Below are 21,018 nucleotides of genomic sequence, written 5' to 3'. Positions count from 1 at the left end.
AAATAGAGTATCAGCATTTGATCATATGAATGAGAGGAGCTTCCGCCGGAACTTGGAGGAGTGTATGTGTGGGTGGAAAAGAAGCAGTGCAAATGACACTGAAAACACATTTTCGAGAGGGGAAACTTTAATATTCATCATATTTGCTTCAAACACTCTTAAAAACACCTCTTGAGTTTCGATTTTGCATGAAAGCAGAAATATTTAAAGGACAAAGCTAAGTTCCATGCTGTAAGTATCTGTTTCTTTATACTTTTTTCCAGCATTTAACAGAAAAGTGTGTCAAAAAGTCTCAGTGTGGTGTCTCGAGATAACAATTGCAATACCGTTTCCCACCACTGCTCTGTGTACAAACATAATCAACAACTTATACAACTTCCAGACAAATTATCTACATTAGGCACATAGTTTGTGAAGTCTAGAATATTATGGCTTTGCTTCACAATGAGTTGAACCAGTTTAACTGTCAGTCTTTGCATTAACTTTCTGATAAATGAATAGTTTAATAAGGCTATTAGCATCTGACAGACACTCACTCTACTAGTATGGGTACAGTCAACAATTTCTTTCAAATCAGTCAAACCAACGGTCGATCCATGTCCATGTTTTCTCAGTTCTTATCTGTATCTTCTCACCTTGAGGCTGTGAGACCAGCTGAGCTTAAGGCAGCGCAGAAACATGTCAGATGGAGCTGATGATGAGGCCTGGTCCCAGAGCGAACACTCACCGAAGACGCTCGGACAGCGCTTCTGTCAGTCCAGACGTCAAACGGAGACGGGGGTCAGCGGCCCCCTCAGCACTGCTCCTCCCCCAGAGACGCAGCAATGTCACTCAAGTCCAGGGAGTCGGCGGGGAAGGGGGCTTTCCTGCCGCTCTTCAGCGACTGGCTGGTGTAAACCTCCACAGACTTGGAGATGGAGTGAACGGAGCGCTCCTGGAAGTACCCGAAGGCCTCCCGGGCGTGCTCCTCCCGGATGCTCTGCTCGAAGGTCTTGCGCTTGTGCCTGAACTCGATGACGGTCTTGGTGTAGGAGTTGAGCGTGGTGACGGAGGCGCCCATGCAGCAGGTGAAGGACGCCCAGGCAGCGCTGGAAACAGATGGCAGAATGAGGTTTTCTGTGTGACGTAACAATCGCAGCGTTGGCAGCGTGATAACACAGAGGCCTCCGACGTCACGGAGCCGTCATTTCTCTCCCCCCCCCACGCTGACATTTTACCTTCTGTTTGGGGAGCTTAGTGCCAATCACTTGAAGCGGGCTGCGTCCCGTGTGAGCTCAGACAATCTAATCATCAGCTCATGTACTTTTCATGCATGTTGAATAATACCCGCAAAAGGTCAAGAATTGTTTACCCTCTAAAACGATTTTTCAGCATACTGTGCATATTGTAAAGAAGCGGAATATTATCCCCTTATGCAATTCCAATCACGCCTGTATTGGGGCTTTGGACACCAAAGCCTAATCCCAGCACAACATGAGAGCTTTGGGCTGTTTTCATTACAGATAGTGATGCTGGAGAGAGGTGAGCACGTCCAGAAATGAACCCCTTTTTTATTTATTCTTTTATTTTCTTATCTTAAGACACTTATAACACATTTAAAAAAAAGAGAGACCTACCAGAAAGACCAGCCGTAGTCCCAGTTGTAGGGTCTCCAGTCAGGTGGGCCGTGGCTGACTGTGACCTGGAAGACCTGCGTGTACATCACATGAGCCACCATGCCAAGAAGACCTGCAGAGACATGTAATAACAAGTAATAACAAGTAACATGTAATATTATGTAATAACATGGATTAATGTATAAAGTACAAAAAAATCACCAGGAATAGGAATATCAATAACAATAATGGAGTATTGCACTCCTCTAATGGCAAATAAAAGATGAGCTTTATGCACAAACAATTACATATAAAGGAGAAACATTATTAAAAATGATGTGATCATGTCATACCATTAAAATAATATTCCATTGTTTTGAGTTTTGGGGGAATTTATGGTCAAAAAACATTCAAAACAAACTTTAATGTATTTTTGAGGATTGTTCTGACATGCTTCTGAATGTATCATAATTTAACAAGCCAGCTTTGGTCATGAAAACCTTGATGGTGCAACTAAAGTATTTTTGGACATGGAAAAATTAAATTTAAAGTTCACTTTCTTCTTATAGATTGTCACAATATCTCACTTTTTTGCCTTTTGTTGTGGTCTGAAATCATGATATTCGTGAAAATGTAGTATTGATAAACAGTTTTAAGTGGACTATTCCTCTTTTACATCTCACTTTATCCGTCACAGAACATTTAAAAGTAGTGGCCCTCAGGTTTGTGTCTGCATCTCCATGTTGTCGTCCCACTGACTCACCTTAGAAACTACATTCACACACTGGAACACACAGGGAACACTCACAAAGGGATTTCAGATCAGTGAACCTGCCTGAGAGCACGGTGAAGACGGCAGCGAAGGCGTTGAGTTTGAGCCCGTCGATGATGTTGCTGGAGTGGACCAGCTCCAGACACATGAGGCTGAAACCCACCACCAGCAGAACGATGTACAGCATCTCCGACACCAGCGACAGCCACAGGATTCCTGCAACACACATTTAGACAAATGCATAAAAAGACACGCCACACTGCTTGTAACCATTATATGAAACTGTAAAAACCATTTATCATATGTAAATCATGATCTAAACCTGACGTGTAAACAGTTCCTCCAGCAGGCAATATAGGAACATTATAATAAATCTATTTAGACAGAAGCTTATTTTCAACTTCTTCCAGAGATCTCATTAAATGTTGTCATTAATTTGACTGTCAGCTCATCTGGATGCACAGAAAGATGAGTCATTTTTCCCGCTTTCAGTCTCTAACGTCTCACAAACTGACAGGAAAGGAACTTTTCTCCAAGGAGAGGCTCAACGGAGCCAAACATCCTGAAGTTCTCCTCGGTGTGGACGACATTTCAGGCTCAAACTCAAAGTTTCAGTGGGTATTAAACTTGAAAAACTTAAAAAATAAACTGCTGCCACTGCTAATGTGGCAGGAAGAGCAATGCACAAAAACAGCTCCAAATAAATTCACATGGATTTATGTCTGAACTATCTAAAGTCTTGGGCTGGTTTCACAACATTGTTTTTTTAGAAGCTATGTCACACATATTTACACTTACTTTAAATTTCCAACACCAACATTCATTCTTTTTGGTTTATTTGCAAGTTAAAGCACTAATTTACCTTTATGCATAATATCTGTAACAGTTGTAAAGAGTGGTGCTCGACAACATTATGAAATCTGAGCTCTGTAGCACACACCACACTGAGGAAACCTCCTATAACCTCTCTGGTTTTGGTTATTCACTCTATATGTAAAGATTTGGCCACAACAAGGAAAACCAAGGAACATTTTTAGTTGCTGAATGCTTTAAACCTGTGAGCGAGGAAGATGTTTCCAGTGAACATCTGAGCCGTGGACACTCACCTTTCTCTGACGCTGGAGCTAAATCGATGAAGCTCCGGCATCTCTCGCCTGGCAGGGAAACAAAAAAAATAAAGACAATGTCATGACAGCTTTGACTTCTTCCTGTAAAGGAAACCGCTTTGGGATTCACTGACTGGATGAGCTCTGTGCAGAAAGAAAAAAAAAAAAAAAAACCCTCTAATCTGAGCTTAATTCCCTCCTTCTGTCAAGGTGTGTTCAACAGCAACAGAAACGCAGCATCGCAATGAAACACCTGCAGTTCAGGAGTTCAGGAGCGGCTGAACGTCACGTCCAAATCCCAGGCATATGCCAGAGGAGCAGCCTGTCTGTCACCAGATGTTGTGTTGGCATCCGCCGCTCCACAGGTACTCTGCGGCGAGCGGCAACGGCACAGCTGCGGTGCAAAAAGAAATCCGCTGGCGCTTGTCAAAAAACCTGCTGCCCGTGTCAGTTCACCAAACAGGATTGGAGATGACCCCTGTCGCCGGCGCTCCTGCAGACGGGGCGTTTTGGCCTCGGTCATCTGCTGGATTTGTTGTAAGTGGAACGCTTTAATCAGGTAGGGAGAGGGTGGCAACAGCTGTTTTGAGGAAAAACTCATCAAGGCCGCTGTTATGTAATCCTTATTAACTCAAGCTGTCTCAGGCCGGCCTCCATCGCACCGCCACTTGATGAGATGGAGATGTGCGAGCAATTCCACGCCCGAATAATCTGATTCTGCGGTTTGTTTCAGGAGAATCACCAGGAAAAAAAAAAAACTGCTTTATTAGCAATGTCAGAGGCTGGTGGGCGTGTTTTGAAAAGTGAACGCACACTCCTCTGACCTGACCTTTGACCTCCACTAATCTTTCCCCTCTTGAAGCCTTTGTTATTAATGCAAAGAGAGGAAATCCAGCGCGCGCACACACACAGGCTTCACGGCCTGTACGTTTCACGGAGAGCTGTGAAGTAATCACACCCGATCAGGGAGCAAGTCCCATTTTCCCTCCTTTCATCCAAGATAAAAATAGACAAAGCAATTTCACAAATAGGCGAATATAAAAGAAAGGCGATTACACTGAACGGCCATGAAGCGGAATATGTCAGAAAGAGTCAGAGTAATCTCTGTTTGAACCAAGAAATGAATGCATTGAATTCCAATGATGGCTTTTAAGAGGTTTGTGTTTTAAATTGTGAACCAAGACTCATTAGAGAAGAGGAAGAGTTCAATACCGTCCTGTTCGCTACTTCCTTTCAATAAAGTGACAATTGAATTTAAATTGCCCCTTATTCTGAATTCCTGTTTCATAAATCAGCACTATCAGTGTCATTTTCAAAGTTAACCAAATGTTGATCATGTGGTATTTCAAAGTGATGTGATATGAAGGTGAGGGACAGATGATTAACATTACAAGAGCAACATCTGTTCCAAAATGACCTACAGGCCTTTAAATTTATGTCAGTGTAAAAATGTTTTGAGCTCTTACATTAAAATTCTCTTCTCTGAAATTCAAAATCAGGCTTTTATCTTCTCTTTATTTGTTGTTCTAAAGCACTTTGAACTGCACTGTTGCTGAAACAAACCCTGCTAAAGGCGAGGACAGTCTCAAATCAGCAAGAATCGAACCTGCAGTGGAGAAAAGTGCAGCTAACTTTTGGTATGTCGATCATGAAATACATTTTTGATGCATTTAAAGACTTCGAGGTGGCATTCAAAGACATTTGAAATCATATTAAAAAACTTATCTGAATGATCATTTGGGTTTTTTTTTTTTTTTTTTTTTTTTTGATATTTGGCTAAACAGCTGCAGAAGAATTAGTTAAAAAAAAAAAAAGAGGCCTGAACAAGTGATGAAACTGATAAACAGCGTTGCATGGTTCAAATCAGACGCACGTCTGTGCGTAAAGGCGCACAAACAGTCTCTCTTTCTCTCTCTCTCTCTCTCTCTCACACACACACACACACACACACCTTCTTCTTACTTTCATCGTGGATGTTCTCCTCGCATGAGAACCAGATGCCGGTGTGGAACTGCCGGAAGAGGAAGCGGTCGTCCCCGGTCTCCCAGCTGTAGACCACCTTGTTGGGGTCGGTCTCGTTGACTCCGTAGTCGATGCACTGGTGCGTCCGCAGCTTGCTGCACTTGGGCTTGGGCACTCTCTGCGTGCCCACGCACCAGTACGTGGTGATGAACGCCGTGATGGAGAAAAGCAGGGCCAGGAAGTTCAGGGTCACCGACAGGAGGGTCCTGCATTTGCCAGTCGTCTTCATTGTCCGCGTGGAGGGTGCAGCGTAAAGTTCATGGGTGCGAAGTGGCGCAAGACGCACGAGCCCCGGCTACTCTCCGGCTGAGGCGGCGGGGGTCCCATTGGGCTCTTCCAGGGAGGCGCAGGACGCACACATCCTCTCCGTCTGCAGCTGCGCGCGCGCGCGCGTGTGGATGTGTGTGTGCCAAAGTGTCACGTCTCCATCAACAGTGACACGCGGTGGATCACGCGCGTCCAGCCTATAGCGCGTCACGTTGTCAGAGGATTTGATGCTTGTTTGCATCAACGGTGGGATTTTCTCCTGATGCATCCTCTCTCTCTCTCTCTCTCTCTCTCTCTCTCTCTCTCTCTCTCTCTCTCTCTCTCTCTCTCAAGGAGATTATGATGAGTCGGAAGTGACCACTGAACCACTGAAACATAAAAATACCCCCTAAAAGACTTGAGGACCATCTGCAGCCTGACATCACAGCAGGACTTTGAAAGATTTCAGAAAAAAAAAAAAGAGGTTTAAAGAAAATAACTTTTCCAAGAATTAGAGACAATTTAAAAAGCACAGTCGTCATTTAAACTGAAGTTTTTACACTCTGTAATAGACTCCTACATTTCCCACAATGCATCGCAGCTGCAAGTCACACAGCAAAGTTTAAAAGTGGACAGACTGAATCCATGTCTTGCTTTTACCTGGTGTGGTGGTACTGTGCTGTAGTGGCTCGAACGGCTGCGTCACTGTGAGAAGATGCCCGGTTTGACTCTAGGCTTGAACCCTTCTGTGTGGAGTTTGCATGTTCTCACTGGGTTTCCTCCAGTTTCCTCCTCCAGCTCGTGTGGTGCGGTGTGTATGAGGTAAACTGGTGTCCATGTGACCTTTCTGTGACCTGTCCAATGTGTAATCTGCATTTTGCCCTTAGTCCGCTGGGATTAGATGAGTGTAATGAAGATGAGCTGGGTGAATGGGTGTTGGGGGAGGACGACCTCCTGACCCATCGAACGCCACCCTAAGAGGTCACGGAGTTCACTTTACAAGTGAAAGTTTATTGGGCAACGTTTCCCTGAAGCTTGAAAAAAAAAAAAAACACTCACCATCTTCACCTCCAGAGAAAACTTTGTTTCTGACTCCGTAGTAAAGGAGGTCAAAGCGTCCCGGCATGTCGGTTACCTCATCATCTCCTGCCCTCCCAAGATAAGCCGCGCTTTAACATGACTCAGAAAACTGGCAAAATCAGGCCAAGGCTCTCCGCTGCAGGCGCGGCCTGAATCCTGCTGCAGGTCAGTCACACCTTGACAGGGCGGCGAGGCGGAAGACGTCTGCTGATGGGAGACAGACTGATAGCAAATACCACACACAGAGAAATATTGATAAATCTGCTTTTCTGGAAGGAGAGCCTCGTGTCCCTGAAGCTCCCAGCAGCTCCGACCAACAGCTGACAAGAGTCTTACTGAATATCAGCAACGTATTGGGAGTTCAGATTATTGGCTACCGTCTGGTGAACAGTGTTCATGACGCAGCCGGTCAAAGGTTCTCTCCTTTAGCTAGTGGTCACTGTGTTAGGTGTGTCTCTCCTTACAATCTTTTCTTAATCTTTCAGTCTCGATTCAGTTTGCATCTGAGAGGAACTCGCCTGTTATTGGCATCAAAGGACAATAACACACAGATGAAGCAGCCATTGTAAAAGAGAAGAACTGTTGGCTTGAAGGATTCAAAGTTCACACCTTCAGCAAATATTTGCAAACTGTGTTGGTTTTGTTGTGGTGATCATTGTTCAAACACACAGTACATTTACATTTTTCCTTTAACTTGACTTCAGCATTAATGTTTTTAGCTTTTTCAGCCGTTGGCTTCGGTTCAGTGACAGCTCTCTTTTGCTCAGTTTTGTGCTGAAGATTAATCAAAGTGTTTACTTTTGATATTTCTTGTCATGAACCCACAAAGTTGTGTTCAGAATAATAATGTAAAAAAGTAATCAAAGCTCTGCTTCAAATATTACTTTATGGACTTACTTCTGAGTTAATCCTCACATTGATTTCTCAGTGGGAGAGTCTTCTTTCAATCACTCCAATGAGTCTTATTATATATATCATTTTTATTATATTATCATTATTATATATTTTTTTTCCAACATATTTTTATTCAAACTTTTATAAAGCAACAGATTATATGATAAATCCCAGCTTAGTGTTGCAAAACAAAACAAATACAAAGACACAGCTGATATGCTCCTTGTTATAAAGAACGGTAATCCAGATGAGATTAACCTGTGATTGATAATGATACACATTCAGAACTGCAGAGTCAATTCTCACACCTCTGAAAGGAAAAAAATAAAAACCAATCAAAACTGAGATGCCTGGAGTTTACATTTTATCTTTGGCACTTCTCCCCGTAATTTGGTTTCTAAAACAATGTTTTACTTTTTGAGATCTATGTGTCTTCTCATTTTTATTGACTGCTTTTCTGAGCATCAACCCAGCAATTTAATATATATCTTATTTAAGAAACTGGGAACATATGTAGGATTTCATATTTTTTTTTTTTAAAAAAAAGCAATACAATAAATTGCATTCTTTCAGTGATTAAAGGAGGCGGTTCTTTGGAAAAACACGCACGTGAGGTGAATTGCTCTTAATCGGCTTTCAAATGAGCGTGAATGTGAGTGTGTGTGATCGCCTGTCTCTGTGTCGTGAACGGCTCTGCCGGCTTCATTTTCTGTTTGCCTCCTCAAAGTTTGTCCGGCTTCACGGCTTCCAAGAAAAAGAAAACACACACACTCAGCGTTCGCTCCTATAAGCAGAGTCTTCAAAAGACGGAGAAGAACAATATTCATTTTCATCGACCCAAATGCAGTCTTGTATTATTCCTACTTATATAAACGCGCCATGACATTTTTCTATATAGAAATCTTACATAAGTTATTGGGACACGGGCCAGAACGGATTTCTGGCTGCTGGACTAGAACTGATCCGTTCGGATTTGATGGGAGATAATAAGACGACACGTTTCCTTACAGATTTGCCTAAGCCTGGGAATCACATGGACATGAGCATCATGAATGATCACAGAGAGAGAGAGAGAAACAGTGTCCTCAAAGACATTTCAACATTCTTTTGTCCCTCTGAACGTCTCCGAGCATCCACGCTCCCGCAGCCAAACACACACGCAGATTAAAATCAACGGTTGCCTTTTATGAGATGAGTCCATTTACAGTATAGAATATCACGCAACTGCAAAGTGCACCGACTTAAAAGCAGCTTTTGGCATTGTGCAGGAGTATCCATGTCAAAAGAGATTAAAAGCTGTTGCAGTGCATCTTTCGGTTTGGCCTTGAATACCTTTGGAGCATATGCGGCTTGAGAGTGCAGGACGCAGCGAGGCCTAAGCCCTTGATAGACACAGACTTCATTTGTATTTCTGCGGCAACTTCCGCACAAAGCTGCTAAGAGTAGAATTTGTCTCTAAACAGATAGCCCCCGGGGATTAGTCCTCATAATCTGCCGTTCACTGATCCTCGAAATCATACTGTCTGGGTGCTCTGAAATCAGCTTACAGGGACAGTGGATGGTGTGTGAGCGGTTTTTATGATTGGAATTGTGTGGTGTGTGAGCTTTATGTACAGTAGTGATGAATGAGGAGGGGGGGAAAAAAAAAAAGAAAAAAAAAAGACAACGCTGCAGGGAGAGCGTCACCGCTTCCAATCAGCACGGAGGACATTTCACCTGCCGCTGTGGCGACACGCCGCTCCGCTGTCCTCCGGCTCTCGCCGACGTCCACGGTAGTAAACAGGCGGAGTAAAGCCGTTCCTTCTGCTGCACGCGGCCAGACAGATGCCTCGCTTGAACCCAGCGCCGTAACCTTTGTGACTCCAAAACAAAAAGCTGCAGCGTTTTTTTTGTTGTTTTTTTTTTTAAAGGATAAAATAAACCCAGGTTCTGCACTTTCTGAATGAAATGAGAATCAGCGAGCACGAAGCCAGTGATACAAGTGTTTTTTTCCTTTTATTTGAAAATAGCTTATTTTTCCAGTGTATCCGAACATGCTCTTGAGCGTACCTCTAACCGTCCCGTTTGAAAGGTCACAATTTAAAACGGGGTCGTCGGACAAAACGTCTTAAAAACATGCAAGATGATGCTTTGTTGTCAGATATTCTCGTATTTAGTGGATCTAATGGCTCGGACGCCCCACCCCTCCCCTCCCCCTTCGTCTGCATCATCCGATCTACATGCTCTGCATTCAACACCTAGAAAGACTCAAACTTAAAACAGTTTCCGCAGACCTTTCGACGGGTCACTTCAGGAATCCAGATCAAGCCATCACTTCTATACAGACTACTGAAGTGTGATTACAGAGACTTTTGGGCCGTCGGCGGGCGCAAAATACCAGATGGTGACGAAAACAGGATGAAGTGCCCCAACGAGTCAGAGTTAAAAAACAAATTAAATGCTCGTCATTGAAAACAGTCGGCCTCAGTTGAGCCGCGGTGATTGACTTCCATTCCTCAGAACATCAAATCCTCATTATTCAGAGAGGGGAATGCTCGTGGAAAAACATTTCACTGGATAATCCTCAGAGGTTCTTAACTAAACATTATAATTTATTAAAGAGCAATTTTATTATTATCTTACAAAAAAAAAGGACAAAGCAAACAGATACAAGCGGCCTATTAAACAGCACTTTCAATGAGTCCAAAGCAGGAGACACACATTTTAGGGACAAACAAAAACTAATTAAATTATGTGTCAAATCATTCTGCGTGTCAGACAAGACATCAAATATAAAACTGAATCAGACATGATGATATTGCTCATGTGTACAGTCAGGTTCTACGTTACTGAGTGGAGATGCTCGCGCTTGTTTAAAGGAATGTGGCGTTTCTCCTCTTCCTCGATTCTTTCAGACGGGTAAAAGTCACACGAGTCTCATGGCTGAGAAGTAAAATCAGGCGAGCGCACGGTGGGGGTGGGGGGCCCGTGGACGCGGGGGCTCCTTCAGGAGAACCTGGGGAAATGTTACTGGATCCCGGTGGCCGAGGAGGAAAGTGGCGCCGTCTCACGCCGAGCTGGAAACGGCCAGTTTCTTCAGGTGGTCCATGAAGACCTGCAAGCTGACGTCGTCCGTCAGGATCGGGGCTCCCGTCTCCTGCAGGGGGGGGGAGACCAGAAACAACAGGTTGAGAGATTCACTCGTCTCACAAACACACACTTCTATGACATAACGGGTCTGATGGACACTTTAAACACGTCGCTGCAGAGATTAACCTATGCCAGACCCCATTCCCTTTATAATCCCATTCTCAGACGGCGATAGATTTATTGACAGCTGCAGAGGGAACGGTTGTACACCAGCTCCCTCCTTGATTTGGGAAATTAGAGATTAATGCTATTTTCAGCTTTCAATCTTCCCCACTTAGATGCAGAGGCCAGATAATCCCAAACACTCCAACACTTTGACATCAGATCGTCTGGCTTGTCAGTCCTGATTGTTGTTTCTAACCGAATCTTTTTGAAAGGTTCATGAATGTGTGATTATAAAAAAAAACCTTTATTACAAATGTATGAATTACTGCAACATTACAGGGAAGATATGAGTGAGACTCCATCGTACCTGTCCCCAGGCGTACAGGTTGTTGTGGGTCTGAGACGGGTTGACTTTGGAGAGCAGGAATCGGGCCTGGGAGCCTCCGTGCTCCGTGTCGATGTAGCGCGGCATGGGGAAGCGCGTCTGCAGGATCTCCTGAGCGTCGTCCAGAGGAGCCTGGAGCAGCTGCTTGAAGTTCTCATACTCTGCCATTTCCTGGTAGCCTGCCTTTCTCCACTGGGCGATAGTCTGGAAGCAAAGAACAGGAACAGGCTCAGTGGAAAGACTAGGTGCAGAGTTTAGCTTGAAGCAAACTATTGAACATGGCTTTTATCTGAGAAAGGGAGCTGCACGAGGTCTGAGCCTCACCTCTCCGTGGTAGATGACCAGCTGGAAGAAAGTGTCCATCAGAAGGATTCGGTCGGGCAGGATGCTGCTGCTGTCCAGGAGGACCGGCTGTGCAGGAAACAAACGAGACGCGGCTTAGATCAAATTAACACCAAACAGAAAGAATCGAGGCAGAGCAGCTGCTCTGCAGCCGGAGGGATCAGAGGGTCTGAGGCTGACCTCTGGTGGTCCATAGAAGGAGTAGGAGTAGAGGATGGGCTGGATCATGATCAGAGACTGGGTCAGGTCCTGCCTGACGAAGTGGTGCCGGTAATACGAGGACTCGTCCGGACTGTTGTTGAACACCTGCAGGAAGGGTGACCGCCGCAGGTGGAACATGAACTGCAAGAGAAGCAGAAACACGCTCAATCACCTGCGTTCAGAAGATAAACAGAGAGCGGTAACTAGATCAACAGCTGTGCTCAGGGTTACCTGCGGGTACAGCGACAGCGACTCTGACAGCTTGAAGGACGTCGGATCGTCTTTGTTGAACTGGCCAAACTTTTGACACTGGAATGAAGAAGACAAAGACATTGTTGGGATTCTGGACGTACCGGAGGTTTGCCTCTACGTCAACCTGCACGTCAAACAGGAGCAACACATTACTAGCATTGATTAGCTAAATATAGATGCCAACGCCAACTGTGCGCTGCGCCTCTTGTGACTAAGCTGAAAGGTGTGGCGCCTTCGCGTGCGTCACTCACCAGGCGGATGAGCTGCCTGTCCAGCCAGCGGAGCACGTCAGGGCCCTCCTCCGACTCCGCCCTGAACACGCCCAGGCGGGCCATGAGCACCGCGGCCGCCTCCTGGTCGAACGACGTCTCGATGTGCTGGATCTGCGACTGCGCGTCCGCCCAGCTTCAGGAGGGAGGAAAGGTGTGAGGCTCGGCGTGGAGGGCGAGCCATGTGAAAACATTCTGACCTACTTAATAGCTGGAGTACCAACACACAATTTATTGTTCTGAAAGTGGACGGGTTTATGAGGAGCATACCTGGCACTTGGACTGTGCTATGATATTAAAACCACTCGGCTAAATGCAAATTTCAAAGCTGGGCCTTACTTCCTGGCGATGGTGGTGACCCGTATCCGCCTCTGTGTGTTGGAGTGCTGGTACTGAGTGACGAACTGGACGGCTCCTCGGCCGCCCTGAGGCACCGGAGCATTGTGCTGCACAGAGAAAAGGAAAACAAAAGGACCAGTAAGATCGCAGTTGCATGAGATAATTTGTCTTTTACATGGAAAAAGACACAAAGAGCGATTGTTTGAAGAGCGCTGGCACACAGAGCCGCTATTGTCTGCTTCAGCCTCGGCCTGCCGTCACCCTGTCAGCGTTTCTCCGGCTCACCTGGTTGACAACTTCAAAGTAAACTCCCAGGGTGGTGGAAGGGTTGAGGCTGCAGATCTTCCACTGGCTCGTGCCCCCGATGCCCATCTCCTGCATAAAAACACACACCACAGGTCTGTTACGTCAGCTCTGAGACCCCAGACCGGGAGAGTAAAACAGAGGAATTTCTGAAAACGACTCACGTTCTCCGAAACACACGAGCCTTTGGAGTTGAGGGACACACACGGTCCGATGGCCCCGCAAACCTTCAGCTCCCTCGATGTCTACAAAGGGGGAAGATCGGACGCGAGTTCAACGGCGGATGTCAGGCAGGCGAGATGCAAAAACATCGAAAACAAAGCGAGCGTTCCCGGTTTACCTTGACCTCCATGACGCCGCCGAAGGCCATGCGGAAGTCTCCGTTGTAATCCTTACTGAAGACTCTCTGGAAAGTCTGCTTGAACAAGGAGGTGTTGAAGGAGTCTCCCATCACGATGTGTCCCCTGAAGCAACGTCAACACCCAGAATTACACGGGCAGAACCGACAAACGCAGACGGACACACTCGAACAGATTAACATTATGTACATACCCGGTGAGATTGGACAGACATTTCATCTCCAGCAGTCCCGTCTGATCCAGGGCGCATGCATAGATGTCAATACTGTGACCGTTCACCGCCGATCGGTTCGCCATGGCTTCGTAGTACTGATGAGGAAACGGTGGGACGTGTGAGGAAACACACACTCATTGGTTTAATAGGCATTCCCTGGTGTGTTTGAATACCTTGGTGGCTTTCTTCAGATGGCGAGCGTTGTCCTTCTGGATGTCGTGCCAGGAGCGGATGGGGGTTTTCAGCTCGTCTCCCACCACCATGCCGGGCCCCTGGGTGGGCGGCCCCCCGATGAAAAGCATCACACGAGCCCCCGTGTTGGGGAACGTACCCTGAAGAGGAGAGGGAGTGGCTTTCAGTAGGGGCGGGAGTTTTCTTCTTATGCACTTCTAATGAATTTGATTTTCCGATTGCTTTCCGTCATTCACGTCTGCTCAAAGCCCTTTTAATCTCACACTTTAACAAGTCTGAACCATAAACACGAACTGTTTATGGATGCAGTTTGCGTACGTGTTCAGCTGATTTGGAGCAGTAAAGATCAGTTACATCAGCCGGGTTCAAATTCCAAGTCTCTGAACGTCTGAGACAAACTGGAACGCCGGGAAACGGCAGCGCGGATAACAAAGTAGGTTAAATGCATTTCTAATAACAATAAGGATGAAGTTTAATAAGAGAAAACTAGTTTGTAATCGCGCCAAAATGAAACCTCATGCAGTTACATGACAGCTGGTACTTGTTGCCAAAAAATGTGCAACACCTCTCCCTCATACCAAACACAATCACTGTCACATCAAGTCAACTCTGAAGCCACTGAAAGAGCAGAAACATGTTCTAATCAGGCCACGGCTCCCATTGGCTGAAGGGAAAGTACAGCGAGGGAATGATCTGTTGCACTATCAGTTATATAACCGCACAGATTAGCAGCAGAAGAAGAGAGAGGATAATGATGGCGGGGAGCGAAAAGGCAGTCGGCAAACATGAAGCAGCCTTTGAACGTACAGAGCTCAGCTGCTGTCCCAGCAGAGGACAGATATCGCATGAACATGTGGCACAGCTGTCTTCGAGGGGCTGAAGTTCATGTTACTGTGAAGCGCGGTAATATTCGATAATGTAATCTGAGACGCGTCCGTGTGCGGACACACCAGTGGGAAAGCGCTGCGATGCATCATTGTACTGGACTTCCACCAAAGGTACAATGTTCTGTGACGTACCTCCAGAAGGCCAACGGCGACAGACAGCGCAACGCCGGTGGAGCGCAGCGGCCGTTTGCCCTGGGGGACGGGCCAGGGGTCTCTCTGCAGCTCTCCCAGCAGGTCCGTCAGGTTCATGTCAACTCGGTGGACCGGCTGAAGGAACCTGCACACCAACCAAATGTTCTCAGTCATTACGAACAAAAGCAAAGCGCTGCCAGCTCTTTTGAAATATGATCGACAGGTGTGAACGGCTGCTACGCCCGCATACCTGCAAGAGGCGGCGGCATCCTGAGGGGCCACGGGGCGACCTTGCTGCGCCGGAGCTCCTGGCTTCGTTAACCCCAGCATCTCCTACAACAAAACAGACATTAAGTTAAATAGAAAGTTTACGGTCAGAGTTAATCTTCTCCAACTGATCTGAACCTACCTGGATCTGTTTGGAGGAAAGGTCCTTGGTGCCCCTGAACACGTAACTCTTGGCGATGCCTTCGCAGCTGAGCTCGTGCACCTGCACCATGCGCCCGAAGGTGATGAGTCCCACCAGGGCGTTGGGCGGCAGCAGACTGAGGGACATCTGCAGGGACTCCTTGAGAGCCTGCAGGTCCTCTTCTTCCAAACACGTGTCCACCACGTACAAGAAGATGAGAGGCGCTGGAGGTCCACGCTGCGGGACGGAAAGAGAGAAGCTCTGCATCACACTTCAATGTCCACAGTAAAGAAGTTTTCATCATGAAGCTTATATTTTCATTTTTGCTTCTGTGATACTAATAGAGACAAACTGACACATAAAGGCTCATATTACTCAAAAGCCACATGAATTACTTATGAAGTTCTAATTATTAACCATAATGGCAGTGAGGCCGTCAATAGTATTAATTAATAATGCTTAATACAGAATTAAAATATCAGATTGCAAGTCTGTCACTGATGAAATCGAGCCTTTCATTTGAATGGGACTGGAGGAGCAACTGTACCGGAAATCATTGCGCTTTGCTTACACACAGTATATTTTTAGAAGATCACATCGGGCAGAGCGGAGACATGAAAGGAGCGTTTACCTGTACTATGTATTCAATGGTGGAAAACTGTGGCATGAGTTCAGCTGGCTGGTTCACCTCGGATATGCCCGAATAAGAAGGAGGAAACTGCGGAAAGACAGGACAAAGTAAAAGTCATTTAGCTGCATCTGTAGTAGTTGGCCCATGGTTAATCACTGGCGAGAAACACTTACTGGGTTTCTCTGGAAGCAGAAGTTGCACGCCCATATCTTTGCCCTGAAGTCCACCTGACTGTAAACAAAGGATTAAAAAAAATAAGGATGGGGACTGTAGCATATGTTTAACAGTAGGTGTATTTGCAGATCTCGGGCACCACACCCAATATTATGACAAGTCATTTGGAAATGCTGACGTGTTAAGATTCAAGTTCAGATCCTTGGACTCATTTTACCAAAGCGCTTCAGATCATGTACTATTAGAAAACATTCAAAAGTAAAGAAATGAGACTCACCACAGCGGGTTGAGTACAGCCTTGCAGTTGGAGCGGCTGCACATGACCGGCTCGTACTGGACCGGCGGCAGGTCGGGTCTCTCCTTCAGCGGCGTGAAGAGGCAGGAGACGGGCACCACTAATCTGGTGGCTTCCAGGCGGCTGGAGGGCCAGAGGTTCCAGCTGAACCTCACCCCGTCCCTGTCTTCATTCTGCTGGATGAACTCCTGATAGGTTGCCATGTCTGAGCTGTGGCAGAATAAATAAATAAATTAAATTAAATTAAATTAAATAAATAAAGCGCAGTGAGTTCTGGAAAAGAACAGGCTGTGAACTCTGTCTCGCTGTGTTGCTCCTTCGTCAACCTGCTCTGTTCTGAAGTCTACAGGCACCACCTCCTTTTTATATGCTGGATGTGTTCTTTGAAGCCACAATAAGAAACAGACCTGCGACAGCATGACGCAAAAACCTGTCTGAAAAAACTGGACGAGCATGTTTTTTGTATGGAGGTGTACATAGCAAAAGGTATCCCTGAGGTATTTTTATACTTCATGTTTGCGTTTGGGTGACACAGGAATGGAAACGCCTTTTGCAAAGCTTTCTTTGGCATCCTGTTGTAGTAACGAAAGACTCACTTTTTCTACGTGAAGTCACAACAATGTGATGCAAGAAGAATTGAACAAAGGAGCAAACAGTGAGTTGGACATAGGAAAACAGTACAATGTGAAAAAGAGGTACAAGGTGACTGTTGAATGTACTCTGCCAGGGTACATTGGATGTTAGTTCAGTGCAGCATCCCAAGACTTCCTGGAATATATGGTGACACCTTTAAATAACTTGTTCTGTCAGATCAAATGTTTAAAGTCCACAGATAACACAGCCTTCACTTCAACAGCCCAAACACTTTTATTTTGAGCTTCCAGCAGTATTGATGCAGACAGACTGATCGTACTTGATCACAATATAAAACATCTATTTGATATTCTGTTTTTCAGATCCAACAATGATTTATACACTAAATTGCTGATTTGTTTGGGCGCCACTACATACTGTAAATCTAGTTTATTCCACTAAATATTTGCTAGTATTTGTTAACCCAATGAAAATAATGAATATAGATGGATTCACTGAAATCTTCAGTTATCTACAAGTGATCATGTTTCACCTTCACAGGGATGTTGATTAATGGCTTGATTAAATTGTGATCAGAATTATTTCCCCAGGACCACGCTTGAAATATATATCTCCATTTCAACTCATAATATAGCAGGATTTTTCAAGGAATGACAGATTTTATCTTGAAATATCAGAAAATCTATATTCAATGTAGATTACTAAAAAAATGCTATGTAAGACCCATCAAAACTTGTAACAAAACGGCATCTTCAGCCATGCTAGCTTTGTGACTGTAGCTCCATTCACTCTTGTTATCTGTGGTCCTGTGCACAGACAAACTCACTGCTTTCATTTCACTGACAAAACTCCTCTATATCTACAGTCCCATGTCAATATTCCCACACAAGTCACAATATAAGTTCATGTAAGTGCATAAGTCTGGTCCTAACCAAAACATTTTATGGTTGCTCTTGATTTCAGCGTTGTGCTGCAAATAAAGTGGAGTCATCTGCAATAGACCTTAAAACTTTCCACATTTATTCCATTTTACAACCTAGAAATCAAGGGATGACAGTCTCTCTCTCTCTGTATAGAGTGTGTATACACATACATACGACAAAAAATAGCACTGGAAGGTTACAACAATCCCCCCATTGTGAAAGTGAAATCAAACCCCAGCAGGTTTTCATTACTATTCTAGACTATTTTCATCGTTTTAGTGAAGAACTTCACACCGAGTTTGGCCACGTAACTGAACCAGTGACAAGTGCCATCGATCCTCCATTTACAAATCATTCAAATGCGGGTTTGAGGCGGACTGATTGACACGTGCGCCGTAAATTCATCATTCTAAAGGCTTTAGACGCCAAAACTATGTTCTAAGGACCGTTATGTCATCTGGAGAGGAACACCTTGTAGCTACCGCCGCCCCGCACAGCGGACCGGGGAAGCTAACGGGCTGTAGCATTAGCCCACTTCCTGTCACCTCGTGAACAGACGCAGAGAAACAAGCGGCTTATTTCGAAAAAGAATGGAGCCGAGCTCTCACCTTCGGTGTCCGGTGGGCTTCGGGTCGAGAAAAGGGCTGAGACGTCGGTTTTAATTACAGAGAAATTAGCGCATTTGGAGATGGGGAGGACGTGGGGAGTCGACGCAGAGGAGCTCGAGCTCAGCCGGCTTCTGCTCTTTACTACACTGACGTGTTACTCCACGTTCGGACGCCTCCTATTGGCTGGTCCATCGATGACGTCAGGCACGCACGTTCCAGAAGCATGATGGGAAATGTAGTTCGATGCGTTTCTCTGCCGCAGCCGCTCACAAAGGTCGATTAGATTAGATAATCCTTTATTTGACCTACAATGGAGGAGCTTTCATTGTTGCAGCAGCAAGTGGACGACAATGAATACACATATATAATGTTATAGTACAAATAACAATAATAAATGTCAAAAAGTAACAATGATATGGAAACAAAATCCTAATGATGACCAGGGGCGTCACTAGGTTTTAAGTTCCGGGGGGCTTAGCCCCCAGGAGATGCACAGGATGTGAGCGCAAAACTCCACAAACAGCCAACAAAGACTGAGGAATTATTCATTATTATTGCAGTTTCATTAATTTAACACAGTGCAACTACAAACAAACGTTTGCAGAATAACAATGTGTTTACATCTTCAGTTCTCAAACTGGGGTCTGTAGCGGAGCCAGAGTGTGGGCAAGGGGGCGGTCGCCCCAGGGCCCATAAGGTCATAGGTCCCCGTTTCATGTGATGTATTCACAGTTAATCGTAAATTAAATATTCTAATAAAATGTGCAGTGTGTGCGAGAAGGTATTCGCATGAGTGTTGGCTCCAATTTGCCAATTCTTACAATACGACTGTCCATGAATGCATCAGAGCTGTAAGCCAGCGATGACTGGCTGAAAAAGTTTTTTTTTTTTTTTTTTTGCACTTGATCTGAACTCTTTGGAGGGAAGTTCAACAGTATGCTAAACACTATGCTAGCCGCTAGCAGTACTACCCAAAACCTAACATCGGAGCCACTGGTGAGTCAGTGAAACCTTCAAAAATATTATCTTTATCAGAGTGCTGTGGTCTTAAACACCTGGATATCTGAATGTGCCTTGTGTTGCTCTCAACTATAATAGGCCGCAGAGTCTATTTTTTTCTAATATACGTGAATTCCAAAAGATATAGATAGCTGTGTCTATATCTATCTAAATAGATTGTGTAATTTTAGAGCAGCTGTGTTCATTTTATATTTAAGCTGTATCAAAAATGGTACAGATTTAGCCCGTGAGTTTTCAGCACCATGGACAGCGGACGCTCTGCGAGTGACAGGATTGACAGCTGTCAGGCTGCATGTGTGTGTGTGCGTGTGTGTGAGTGTGTGCGCGCGCGTGCGTATGTGTATTTGTTCTTCAGAAAAAGTTTGTGAACTGGTTTGTGACTTTATTCTGCTTTCTGAGGCATATAGGTTTGCTTGGCTCAATAAAAGTGAGCATTAGTGTGTTGTTTGATGGTAGCATGAGGGATTGTTTGAATGGTAAAATTACTATCATAAGGGCCCGTGGAGAATGCTCCGCCCCCTCTGTACTGAGACCCACGCTCCGCCTCTGCCCCCAGTAGTTAGTGAGTCAGATCTTGAGGTTCCTGAAAAAATATCAATTAAACTGATAATAAAATAAGTAGCAATGCGCCAATAAACAAACTAATTACTCCCAAAGCTATGGACCAATAAAAACTCTGACATGATTCATATGTATCACTAAATCTGTGATCAATACTCACGTCACACTCAGCTCCATTCAAAGAAGTGACATTAAGTGTTGAACCACTTCAGAAAGGTTTTGAGCTGATTGTTCAACAAACTATCTTCATCAGGACTGAGTCAGTTTTCATACGGTTTGTAGTAACTTAAAGATAAAGGAAACACTCTGGTATGAGTCTTCAGAACTCCACAATTTATTAACAGGTGCTGCACACAACATCTCACTGCTCACACTAACTGGTTAACTCCTTAACTCCCTGTAGCCTGTTCTAACTCCAGGACCCCACTGGAACATGTGAAAGCTGCAAAAGCTGTAAATTTAAAATTGTAAATTCTGTGAAGTGAAAATGTAAGTGGAAAATGCAGATCGGCAGATGCACACTGATCGCATTAACGTGTTTCCTTTCAAAGATTAAAAGGGAAGTTTCAAGCTGGAAGGACATTCTCCTTACCACCAGCTTACCTGTGACTGTGGTTCCTCACTTGAAAGCTCACTGGTGCCTCCCAAGGGAACCAGTATTGAAGTACAAAAGCTGATTGCTGGCTTTAGTATAGTGCTTTAATATCCTTTAAATTTAAAACTGAAAGGTTTTATTTTCTTTGCACAGAGTATATGTGATGATAATATCGAGAAAACCAAACAATTACTACTGGGAATTCTGACAATCTCAACTTAAAGCCAATTTTAATGTCATCTTCTGGTGCAAAATACAGTACAATGTCCCAAAAAACTTCTCCTCTAGCTGTTGCATTATGTTTATTTATTTATTTATTTATTTTTTACAAACTTATCCTGACAGGATGGCTTTGAGGATAATGTTAATTTGCCCGCTTTCATG

The 21,018-nt window shown here is 44.8% G+C and overlaps 2 protein-coding genes across 2 annotated transcripts; both read right to left on the bottom strand.

The window, feature by feature from the left end:
* Window positions 1–793: 793 nt before the first annotated feature.
* Window positions 794–5,745, bottom strand: LOC115390405 (germ cell-specific gene 1-like protein). The gene is made up of 5 exons (XM_030094263.1): window positions 5,436–5,745; window positions 3,474–3,521; window positions 2,431–2,583; window positions 1,617–1,728; window positions 794–1,088 (listed from the first exon to the last, which is right to left on the bottom strand). Exons 1-5 carry the CDS (start codon window positions 5,722–5,724, stop codon window positions 794–796), a joined length of 897 nt encoding a protein of 298 aa, XP_029950123.1. The 5' UTR covers window positions 5,725–5,745.
* Window positions 5,746–9,691: 3,946 nt separating this feature from the next.
* sec23b (SEC23 homolog B, coat complex II component) lies at window positions 9,692–18,607 on the bottom strand. The gene is made up of 19 exons (XM_030094262.1): window positions 18,459–18,607; window positions 16,316–16,543; window positions 16,038–16,095; window positions 15,865–15,951; window positions 15,234–15,470; window positions 15,075–15,157; window positions 14,825–14,969; window positions 13,787–13,945; window positions 13,593–13,708; window positions 13,381–13,504; window positions 13,205–13,285; window positions 13,023–13,112; window positions 12,738–12,844; window positions 12,381–12,534; window positions 12,109–12,186; window positions 11,857–12,018; window positions 11,659–11,745; window positions 11,317–11,538; window positions 9,692–10,851 (listed from the first exon to the last, which is right to left on the bottom strand). Exons 2-19 carry the CDS (start codon window positions 16,534–16,536, stop codon window positions 10,762–10,764), a joined length of 2,301 nt encoding a protein of 766 aa, XP_029950122.1. The 5' UTR covers window positions 16,537–16,543; window positions 18,459–18,607; the 3' UTR covers window positions 9,692–10,761.
* Window positions 18,608–21,018: the final 2,411 nt, after the last annotated feature.

Source organism: Salarias fasciatus, chromosome 6 (genome assembly GCF_902148845.1).
Source record: "Salarias fasciatus chromosome 6, fSalaFa1.1, whole genome shotgun sequence".
Lineage (NCBI taxonomy): Eukaryota > Metazoa > Chordata > Actinopteri > Blenniiformes > Blenniidae > Salarias > Salarias fasciatus.
The sequence above is the reverse complement of the archived record's forward strand: the minus strand, read 5'-3'. Positions and strand labels throughout refer to the sequence as shown.

Bases quoted from the DNA above. Each gene is read 5' to 3' on its own strand.
- LOC115390405 (XM_030094263.1), bottom strand. From the start codon at position 5,724: ATGAAGACGACTGGCAAATGCAGGACCCTCCTGTCGGTGACCCTGAAC. The intron at 1,729-2,430 runs GCAGGTTCACTG...ATGTCTCTGCAG, and splicing joins CGTCTTCACCGTGCTCTCAG to GTCTTCTTGGCATGGTGGCT. The intron at 1,089-1,616 runs GTAGGTCTCTCT...ATCTGTTTCCAG, and splicing joins GACTACGGCTGGTCTTTCTG to CGCTGCCTGGGCGTCCTTCA.
- sec23b (XM_030094262.1), bottom strand. From the start codon at position 16,536: ATGGCAACCTATCAGGAGTTCATCCAGCAGAATGAAGACAGGGACGGG. The intron at 12,187-12,380 runs GTGAGTGACGCA...TCTTCATTCCAG, and splicing joins ACAGGCAGCTCATCCGCCTG to TGTCAAAAGTTTGGCCAGTT. The intron at 12,019-12,108 runs GTAACCCTGAGC...CTTCTCTTGCAG, and splicing joins CGCTGTCGCTGTACCCGCAG to TTCATGTTCCACCTGCGGCG.